General features: G+C 35.2%; 2 protein-coding genes across 2 annotated transcripts; one reads left to right on the forward strand and one right to left on the reverse strand.

Annotated features, from left to right (window-relative positions):
- The first annotated feature begins 301 nt into the window (after positions 1-301).
- LOC145159391 (uncharacterized) lies at positions 302-3,753 on the forward strand. The gene is made up of 2 exons (XM_079078359.1): positions 302-2,946; positions 3,026-3,753. Exons 1-2 carry the CDS (start codon positions 315-317, stop codon positions 3,397-3,399), a joined length of 3,006 nt encoding a protein of 1,001 aa, XP_078934485.1. The 5' UTR covers positions 302-314; the 3' UTR covers positions 3,400-3,753.
- A 922-nt stretch (positions 3,754-4,675) lies between these two features.
- On the reverse strand, positions 4,676-7,666 carry LOC145157691 (uncharacterized). The gene is made up of 7 exons (XM_079076695.1): positions 7,106-7,666; positions 6,318-7,002; positions 6,048-6,275; positions 5,760-5,852; positions 5,235-5,386; positions 5,025-5,087; positions 4,676-4,915 (listed from the first exon to the last, which is right to left on the reverse strand). Exons 1-7 carry the CDS (start codon positions 7,664-7,666, stop codon positions 4,676-4,678), a joined length of 2,022 nt encoding a protein of 673 aa, XP_078932821.1.
- Between the last annotated feature and the right edge of the window lie 4,139 nt (positions 7,667-11,805).

An 11,805-nucleotide genomic window follows, 5' to 3' on the forward strand; every position in this document is an offset into this window, starting at 1 on the left:
ACAAAAAGTAAATGTTTTAGGGAGTGCTAAGGTGAAAACTGAAAAAAAAAATGGACTTGATTCGTAAAAACCACATGGATTAAAATTGTAATTTACTCAAAGAAATGGAGGGAAAACTTATTGTCAATTTTTTGGAGTCATGGGAAAGCGTAATAAAAATAGATGTTTTATATCTCTTCTCTGGGTTTGAAGTTTTGTAGTCTCTGTCTCAATAATTCATACATTAATGATAGCTTTACCTACTTTATATAATTGGTTGATCATATAATAATCGATAAATATATAAAAGCTAATTAACTCCAGTTTTCCGTGTAATGCCAAGAACTAGTTCCAATATGAAGTTTCCTGTTGCTTTCCTCTTTTCTAGTCTTGTGACATTTGTGATTACCCGAACCATCTCTGCTTCCAATGAGACGGATTACGAGGCGTTGTTGGGGTTCAAGTCGATGATCAGCAATGAAGAAGCTCTAAGCTCATGGAACGCTTCCTTTCATTTCTGTAATTGGAGTGGTGTTTCATGTGGGAAACGCCACAGAAGAGTGACTGCTTTAGTACTGGAGTCGCAAGGCCTACAAGGCTGGTTGTCTCCTCATGTAGGCAACCTCAGCTTCCTTGGTGTGTTTTCTCTCAAGAACAACAGCATTATAGGAAGGATTCCTCATGAACTTGGTCGTCTATCCAGGCTACGTCGCCTCAATCTTGGCTCTAACGGGTTCAACGGAGTCATCCCAACTAACTTGTCTAGTTGTTCTAACATTGAATTGCTTGCACTTTATGATAACAAGCTAGTTGGAAGCATACCCAAAGACTTCAGTTTCCTCTCCAAACTTACTTATCTTCATATTGATACTAATAACTTAACAGGTGGAATCCCGGCTGCCTTGGGGAATATAACATCAATGGAATCCTTCTCTGCTGCCAACAATCCGTTTGGTGGAAGCATTCCAGACACCTTAGGTCGTTGGAAAAGCTTAAGAATATTTTACTGTGGTAATTGTAGCTTATCTGGAACCATCCCTCATTCCATTTATAACCTCTCACTCCTAACTAATATTTCCTTGGCTGTGAATCAGCTTACTGGTAGCCTTCCATCAGCCTTAGGTGTAATGCTCCCTCATCTTCTATTACTTCAATTACGGGATAACCAACTCACTGGTTCTCTTCCATCCTCGATATCTAATTGTTCGAATTTAAGACGTCTTGAAGTGAGTGACAACAGTTTTAGTGGGAAGTTGACAATCAACTTTGCAACACTAAAAGATATCAATTTTATAAACCTCGGTAATAACATGTATAGATTCCATGAAGGGGATGATATGAAGTTTATTGATACTTTGCAAAACTGCAGCAAATTAGACAAGTTGGATCTTAGTTATTGCAACTTTCAGGGACATCTGCCCGAATCAATTGGTAATCTTTCTCATCAACTCAGATTCCTAAATTTACGGGGAAATCATTTATATGGAAACCTCCCTTCAAGTATAGGTAATCTAGGAGGCTTGACCATTTTAGCTTTAGACTATAACCGATTCACGGGAAAAATCCCCTCCACCATTGGTAAACTTAGAAAACTACAAATTGGTGATCTGTCTGACAACCAATTTTCAGGGCCAATTCCGGATGCCATTGGGAACTTATCCTTGTTAATTACACTTGATTTAAGTACCAATGGATTGGAATGGCTTGTTCCATCAAGCCTAGGAAATTGTCATCAACTATCAGAGTTGTACCTTGATGAAAACAAACTCAGCGGCAACATACCTAAACAACTTCTTCAACTTTCATCTCTAAACATAGCATTAGGGCTTTCTCAAAATAACATGTCTGGGTCGCTTCCAAAAGAGGTTGGTGACCTCAAGATGTTGACTTCTCTGGATATATCTGATAATAGATTTTCAGGTAACATTCCTAGTAGCATTGGTGGTTGCACTAGCCTTTTACTCTTATCCCTCAAAGGTAACTTGTTCCAGGGGACTGTACCACCATCATTAGGTTTCTTGAGAGGTATTTCAACACTCGATCTTTCTAATAATAACTTATCAGGCCAAATTCCTCCATTCTTGGAACGGTTGAAAGTAGTAGAATACGTAAACTTATCATTTAATGATTTTGAGGGTGAAGTCCCAGGGATAGGAGTGTTTGCTAATGCAAGTGCATTCTCTGTTTTGGGGAATAGTAGGCTTTGTGGTGGCTTGGCTGAGCTTGGGTTGCTCAAATGCAAGGAGAAAAAGAAACATAACAAAAGGTTTCCTTTGTTCCTAGTAATCATTTTGATTGCATCCCCACTTTTCATGGTATTATGTTTTGTGTATGTTTGGTGCAAGAAAAAGAAGGGCCAACCGTCTCAATCATCAACGGACGAACGATTCATCAAAGTATCATACAATCAACTTCTCAAGGCTACCAACAACTTCTCTGAAGCCAATTTGATTGGCAAGGGTGGCTTCAGCTCTGTATACAAAGGAATCCTTGATCATGAGGATACTCTTGTCGCAGTCAAAGTTATACATCTTCAAAACCCAGGTGCTCACAAAAGTTTTATATCAGAATGTGAAGCATGGAAGAGTATTCGACATCGAAATTTATTGAAGATAATAACGTCATGTTCAAGTGTTGACTTTCAAGGAAATGACTTCAAAGCTCTCGTATACGAGTTCATGCCTAATGGTAGTTTACATGATTGGCTGCATTTACATGCAAGCACATCAAGACTGAACCTTCTTCAAAGAATAAGTATTCTTATAGATGTTGCATCTGCACTTGATTATCTTCACAATCACTGTCTACCAGCCATTGTTCACTGTGACTTGAAGCCTAGCAACATTCTACTCGATGATGACATGGTGGCCCATGTTGGAGACTTTGGTTTAGCTCGATTTCTTGGAACAGATACAAACCAAAACAGCACAAGTGGGATCAGAGGAACAATTGGGTATGCAGCTCCAGGTAATTAAGTTCATGATGTATCCCCACACGCTCATATTTGTATATACCATTTTCTAAAGTAATTGCTTATATGTTGTAGAGTATGGTGGTGGGAGTGAGATGGCGAGTAGTGGGGATGTCTACAGTTTTGGAATACTATTGTTGGAGGTGATAACAGGGAAAAGGCCCACAGACAACATCTTTACCGAAGGTCTTAACCTTCATAAGTTTGATTTCATGGCCTTACTGGACCATGTCACCGATGTTGTTGCTGATGACCTCGTACATTTTCTTCAAGAAAATGCTATTGCTACACAATGTACATTAGAAAATGCAAAGAAAACAGAGGAATGTCTATCTTCAATTGTCAAGATTGGAGTATCGTGCTCTGTGGATTCCCCACAACAACGAATGAATATTGAAAATGCTCTGCATGAGTTGCGGCATATTCTGGATACCCTTCAAAATATCTGAGGTGGCATGTTGTTGTTGTTCTCTCCTTTTAAGTGAAACAGTAGTAATAAAGAAGCCTTTTATTCTTGAGGCGGCTGTGTTACAAGATATTAGTTGTATAATTGTTTTATTAGATCATTAGACACTTGGCTAGCTTGGGCTGGAATTCAATCAGTATTGCTTCATCTTTGTAGTTAATTATCGTGATAAATAAACCATTAGATCTCAGTTTGAATTGGACCCATGTGCATGTCAATTTAAAAAACGTATACCAAATAAACTCCAACATAATGTATCATATTCTAGGATTGCCTATTTACTTTATTATGGAAGATGGTTGCCTTCAATTCAAAACATAAAATATATTGGGTTCCAATGTGTACTCGTCCCCAAACCAACTTCCAGTTTGCTTTAAGTTATTCTAGTACATAAACTTATAGAGCATGAAAAGTTTACCATGACATTATTGTACTTGTACTGGGTAGCATTAGACAAAACAACTGATCATATTAGTTCAGTTTATGGTTTTTGGTTATGCTATAAAGTGGCATGAGAACGACCATATAACAGGGTGTTATTAGTCCCCGAGATGAATGCCAAATGGTTGGGGAACGGTTTACCTCATGATATTTCAAAAGAAAGTCAAACACAAGAATATACAACATCAACAACTCTTATTTATTAAGAGCCAGAAGGTTTTCAAGAATACTTACAAATCAAAACCTCACTACATAAACTCTCTTCTCTCTACATAAAACCTCACTACAATTCACTCATCTAATCTACACACCTCATGAAAGAATGATTAAGAACAAAAGATTAAGACTATGAACAGAAAACCCTAATGACGAGAGAAAGAAGAAGATATCAATGAAAAATATGCGTCACACCCACAGTTCTCACACATAACAACTTATTTATAGCATTGACAAGTCAATCGGGTCACTGATCAATAATATGGATCAAAGACAACCCGCATGTTATATATCTTCACCATATCATTATTCCAGCCCAACATTTATACAAACTGTACATTATATATCCTCCTGCACAAAATCATAATAAACACAAGCAAACATATATATATATATATATATATATATATATATATATATATATATATATATATATATATATAATAAACTAAGACATTAAAGGATACTCAAAAGGATACAATGAATTATAAGTTTGTTATATTAAATCCATATATTTCAACACCCCTCCGCAAACTTATAATTCAAAACTAGTTTCAACTCTTATTCTGGAAAGGATCAACAAGCCCTAGATTTTTACAAATCTACTCATGTTGAACAACACCCAATGGTTTAGTAAAAATATCTGCCAGATTAAAATCTGAACTTACTTTATGAACTTCAACAACACCTTTAGACACCCTGTCCCTTATAAAATGAGTGTCCACATCAAAATGTTTTGTTTTTTCATGAAATACTGGATTATGAACAAGCTTTATAGCAGACTCATTGTCACAAAATATAGAAACATGTGTTAGATCTTTCAACCCAACATCAAACAATATCTTCAAAATCCACATAATTTCACGTGAAATTACACCAAGTCCTCTATACTCTGATTGATTCAGTAGAGGACCTAGAAACAATATCTTGTTTCTTGCTTTTCCAAGATACAATAGTATCACCAAGAAAAACTACATAACCTGTAACTGATCTTCTAGACACTAAACACTTAGCCTAATCAGCATCAACAAAGCTCTTTAAATTTAGATTACCTTTTGTAACAGAAAAACCCTTTCTAGGATTTAACTTTAAATATCTAAGTAACCTTATAGCAACATTAAAATGAGATTTCCTTGGTGAATGTATAAATTGACTCAATACCTGTACAGCATATGAAAAATCTGGATGGGTAATGGTCAAATAAATGAGTTTTCCATTTAATTTTTGAAAAAGAACAACATTTTGAATAAGCACATCATTACTATCAATGCCTTCTCCTCTAATTACAACATTACAATCCAAATGAGTTTTAACTGGTTTACAACTCAACATACCAAATTCATGTAATAATTCCGTACAATATTTCTTTTGACACAAAAATACTCCTTTATTGATATCTATAACTTCAATTCCTAAGAAAAACTTTAATTTTCCTAAATCTTTGATTAAAAATTTGGATTTCAAATTTTTTTTAACCTTGTTAATTTCATCATCACAATTACTACTCAAAAATTATGTCATCAGCATATACAAGTAATATAACAATAGTACCATTAGAAATTTTAACAAATAGTGAAAAATCATTCATACTTTGAACAAATCCAAACTCAAGTAAAAAACCACATAATTTTTCATTCCATTTTCTAGGAGCCTGTTTTAGCCCATATAGAGATTTTAGTAACTTACAAACTTTGTTACTATTTTTATCATTATAACCAAGAGGTAATGACATATAAACATCTTCATCCAACTCACCATAAAGAAAAGCATTGTTGATATCTAATTGAAATAAACTCCAATTAAAATTAATTTCAAGAGAAATAACAATCCTGATTGAAGCCATTTTTGCAACAGGTGAAAAAATTTCATCAAAATCTATCCCTTCTCTTTGGTTATAACCCTTAGCTACAAGCCTTGCCTTAAATCACTCTACTTCACCATTAGATTTATACTTTATTTTATACACCCACTTACAACCAATGGGTTTTCTATCAGCATGTAAATCACAAATTTCCCAAGTATTATTTCTATACAAAGCTTCAATTTCTTCATTCATAGCATTTACCCAATTAGGATCCAAGGATGCTTGATAATAAGATTGTGGTTCTATCGTCTTATTTAAATTGGTTGCAAAACATTTGTTATCAAGACTAAGAAAAGAATAATTAACAGCACTTTCAATTCCAAATTTATACTTTCCTTCTATAACAAAATCATTAAATTTTTAAGGAAATCTAGACTCACGAGTAGATTTTCTAACCCCTATAAACTGAGAATCATAAATAGAATTATTATTATTAAGGTTTTCCTCAGAACTACTAGTGGGATCCAATGCAACAGTCTCAGGTTGCGAACCAGAACTTTCACAACCAAGAGTACCTTCCTGATGAGATATAGTTGCATCTAAGCTAGGACTACCATCAATACCTAAATCAGTTGCACCTGATGATTGATCAACAACTGTATCACCATCCTGACTATTACAATTTGATACTCCACAATTTTGATTATCATCAAAATTTTCAGAAAACAAAAGTTCATCATTGGAAAATGGATCCCATGGATCCTTATTATTCAAAGAAGTTGTCTCAAAAAATTGAGAAACTTCATTTGATTTAGAAGCCAACTTAAAAGGAAAAACTGACTCATAAAATTTCACATCCCTGGAAAAGAAACAAGAACCATTATCAAGACTAAATAACTTGTAACCTTTTTTAACATTAGAATAACCAATAAGAACACATTTCTCAGAACGTTCATAGAATTTATCAGTAATGTTTAACTTAGTTGCAAAAGCTAAACATCCAAACACACGAATTTTATCATACACTAGAACACGTTTATAGATTAATTCAAAAGGAGTTGTACCATTTAGAACAGGAGATGGGGTTCTATTTATTAAAAAAACAGCAGTTAAAATAGAATCCCCCTAGAATTTTTTAGACAAACCAGCTTGAAACAATAAAGATCTAAACATTCAATAAGTGTCTATGCTTGCGTTATACCACTCCATTTTGTTATGGAGTGTGTACACATGAAGTCCGATGAATAACACCTTTAGATTCAAGAAAACTTTTAATTTTTAGATTAACAAACTCTGTTCCATTATCAGATCTAATAACCTTTAGATTAACATTAAACTGGTTTTCCAGTAACATAACAAATTCATGAAAACAACCAAACACTTCATTTTTAGACTTTATAAAAAAAACCCATGTAGCTCTAGTAAAATCATCCACAATAGTGAGAAAAAATCTAAAACCACCAATAGCAGCAACTCTATAGGGACCCCAAACATCTAAATGAACAAGTTCTCCTAGACTAAAGGACTTGTGCTCACTCAAAGGAAAAGGTTCCCTAGTTTGTTTTGCCTTATGGCAAACATCACATGACATAACTAACTCATCATCAAACTCCAAAAAAGGTTTTAAAACATTTAAAGCTTTATCAGTTGGATGTCTCATTCTATTATGCCATGTTAATTTTGATACAAAACATTTATGATTATTAATTACTGAATTTGACCTATCTAACAATTGATTTTCCAAATAGTAAAGACCTCCAAATTCTTTACCAGTCTTCACAGTCTCCATTGACAGTGAATCCTGAATCAAACATTTATTTTCATCAAAAACAACTTTGCACTTATTTTCTTTACAAATCTTATGAATAGACAATAGATTGACATGAAAATCAGGAATAACAAAGATATCAGATAACATAATAGAATCTGAAAGATTAATGTTTCCAATCTTATCTATTTTAGCAGTTGAACCATTGGGATGATCAACTCTTAGATTAAGTGTAACACCCGTGTTTTGGGGCTAAGCATTAATTAGATGATGTAATAGTCTAATTCAACTACTGTAACACTTTTTGAAATAATAAAGATGAATTATTTGAGTATTATGTGAATTATGTGAAATTATGTGCTTTATACTTAATTATAAAGGTAAAATAAATAAAGGATAAAATAAGCGTCAAAATTAATGTGTGAGATAAACCCGATACCTTTACATAAAGTTATAGTGGTGGAAACAAGGATTCCGGATATATAAAGAACGCCGAAATCCGAGTTATAACAAAGAAGTTATGACCCGTCGAAGTTTTACGGCAAAACCGGCACGACACCGAGAAGCGTAAATAGTGAATTTACGATGAAAGACTTTTTGGCCTTAGTGATCTAAACAAAAGTTGTAGTATACGTTAAACCGAGAACATACAAAAAAAGAACGCCCAAATCTGACTTCGTATGAGGAAGTTAAGAATTTTCTAAGATTTGGCTTAGCAGTGCACAGCCCGAAACTCGAATTTTAGATCGAGCGGTTTTTGGCCTACGCGACCTAAATGAGAATTGAAGATTTTATTAATAGGAACTCAACAGTGAAAAGACAGACGAAAACAGAGTCCGTATGTAGAAGTTATGAATTTTACGCGGACATTTAACAATATAATCTCCTCGTACTGTTAAATTTAAGATCGGTCGAGAACTAGCCAACAGAGTCAAAATGAAAGTTGTAGATCTTATTTTTACCTACGCGTGGATATAAAGAACGTCAAAAACGGAGGTCGTATGTGAAAGTTACGGATTTTAGAAGTCGGAAGTGTGTTGTGCGAAAATGGGTGATGTGGCACAATCTTGGCCATTGCTTTCTCCCCAAGTCTTGCCACTAGATGGTGACATGTGGCACCAAGTTCAGCCATTTTTTACCCTATAAATAGAACCTCTCACACCCTCATTTTCTTCACAACTTTCCCATTCTTTCTTCTCTTTACTCTCTCTCTCTAGAACCTCTCTCTAGCCCCGAAACCCCCCGAAAAGCCTAGGGAACCTCCCTAGCACGAGGCGGAAGCCCCGGAGTGCTCGACGGCTCCGAGAAGAAGAGCTTTTCGGATCGGGAACGCTGCTCCAAGCAAAGCCCGGTTTTCTATAAAACCCGCTGTAAGTGAGCTACGCCTACGCTATTTTTAATATAGCTTTTATTTAATTATAGGGTGGGTTGGCGGCTGACTCAAGGTTCCTACGGTTAGGGTTACCAGCGAAGTAAAGATATATACCCGCCCCTAACACATCTTTGCCATAATTACAATTATGGCCCCTCCCCATGGGATCTTTTCAAATTCAATCCATTATTTACCCTTTTACCCCTGGTTCTAATATTTCCTTTCATAATAAATCCCTAAATTACCAATAAACTCTTAAGCCTTCACATCTTTTCAATAGAAGTCCCATAAATTACCATTTAGTCCCTACCTTCATAAATACTTACAGAACTAATCTGGAACTGACACTTTTAACCCCCAACTTCTAAAATTCTTCTCAATTTAGTCCGGGACATACATTTATTAATTTATTTAAATAAACGGGGCGTTACAATCATAACACATAGAAGGCCAGAGCAAGCTAGTTTACAAACGTGAAAAATTATATGATCAGAGGATAACTGATCTATCAAAAACAATACTAAAACAGAGAGGTGAGCGAAACTTACAGAAGTCCACAAATAAAACGCTCAGCAAGCAGCAATGTAGTTCCAATGAGTTCTGTAAAACAGAATCACCACTGAAAATCGTAAAAAGGCATTCAAATGCCAGAACCAACCTGATTTTAGAACCTTGTTTGCACAACCTTAACGTTGACCGTTGTGATAACGTTGGCCGTTAGGATTAACACAAAATTAACCCTAATCGTTTACTACTACCACAAACGTTTACTCTTAAGACGTGACAAGAGAACAACCAGGTTGATGAGCACCAATTTCTTCAAGATCCAAAACAGATCAAAAAAATCGTAGATCTGATAACAGATCCAAACAATCACATGAGAGAAAAAGAACGAACCAGAACCAGATCCAGACACAAGACCTGAAACCCTAACACGATCTAGTTGAAATAAACTGAAACCCTAACTTCGACCTAGACGTGAAACCCTAAGACAATCTAGATGAAGAACCGATCACAAACCACCATAACTCGTCTCTGATACCATCAAAAGAAACTCAAACACAAGAATATACAACATCAACAACTCTTATTTATTAAGAACCAGAAGGTTTTCAAGAATACTTACAAATCAAAACCTCACTACATAAACTCTCTTCTCTCTACATAAAACCTCACTACAATTCACTCATCTAATCTACACACCTCATGAAAGAATGATTAAGAACATAAGATTAAGACTATGAACAGAAAACCCTAATGACTAGAGAATTAGAAGATATCAGTGAAAAATATGTGTTACACGCACAGTTCTCACACATAACAACTTATTTATAGCATTAACAAGTCAATCGGGTCACTGATCAATAATATGGATCAAATACAACCCGCGTGTTATATATCTTCACCATATCATTATTCCAATCCAACATTTATACAAACTGTACATTATATATCCTCCTACACAAAATCATAACAAACACAAGCAAACACATACACACACACACACACATATATATATATATATATATATATATATATATATAATAAAGTAAGACATTAAAGGATACTCAAAAGGATACAATGAATTATAAGTTTGTTATATTAAATCCAGATAATTCAACAATATTGCCTCACGCATGGTTTCATCAAAGGTAAAAAATTGTAAAGCATAAGACATCCGCTTTGTATTTGTTATTCATGCGTATGTTTCATGTTTTGCATGCATTCGTTTGACTTGGTAGTTTTGCAAAAAGAAATTGAATGCTCAGGGATTATGTTGATGGGCCCTTCAATATGTCTTGGTGAATTTGACAAGGACTTTGTGGACGGCATAATTTCACTATTTACCTTTGACATTTAAAAAGTGAATTAGAGTGTAAAAGCCATCAATTATCATTGTAAATTGCAATCCTAAGTTTAGTTCCAAAAATAAACTCTCATTTTGCTTTCCTCTTTTCTTGTCTTCTTATGTTTCTTTGCAACCTGCCCCTAGTATCTTATGTAACGACGAAATTTTTCAAAACAATTTTTCATTTTTAAATCATACTTTCAATCACACGATAATCATAAAACATAATGTATTCACTGTGTCATAACAAAGCATGTCCCAGAATCTCAATAACATAAACTCCGTAAGTGTGTACGAATCATGCCGGCGCCTTCCCGCGATCCTCGCTAGTACCTGAAACACATATCATAACAACGGTAAGCATAAATGCTTAGTGAGTTCCCCAAAATACCACATACCACACATACGCCTTTCCTGGCCATAACTCTGTAGGATCTTCCGATCCATGTGTCTCAGGGACTTCCGTCCCAAATCCCGGTAGACCTTCCGGTCCTACCCGTATCGACCTTCCGGTCCGTAACCTCTTGACCTTCTGGTCCATATCATCTTGACCTTCCGATCCATAGCATACATAACATACATAGCACATACATATCACATAACCGCATATAGCACATACATCTCATAACATACAAGACCTTCCGGTCACACATAAGTACCCTTCCAGGTACAGTATAGTGAGAAGAATCACCTCGGGTAACTCGGTAATCTCGAACTCGGTAAAATCTGCTCTAGCCTCCGCCTAATCACATGGAATAAGCACTCTAATCAATACAACTCTCAAGGCTAGACTGTTCCCTCTCTTAGCACTCTCAAAAGGGTAAAAGACCATTTTACCCCTCTCATGGCTCAAAGACCCAAATGTTGACCAAACCCTAAAAGTCAACAAAAGTCAACTCTCCGGGTTACGCTTTGCGTACCAAACCTGTACGATGGGCG

This window comes from Lactuca virosa, chromosome 2, assembly GCF_052849685.1.
Source record: "Lactuca virosa cultivar CGN04683 chromosome 2, Lactuca_virosa_CGN04683_v6, whole genome shotgun sequence".
Taxonomy (NCBI): Eukaryota; Viridiplantae; Streptophyta; class Magnoliopsida; order Asterales; family Asteraceae; genus Lactuca; species Lactuca virosa.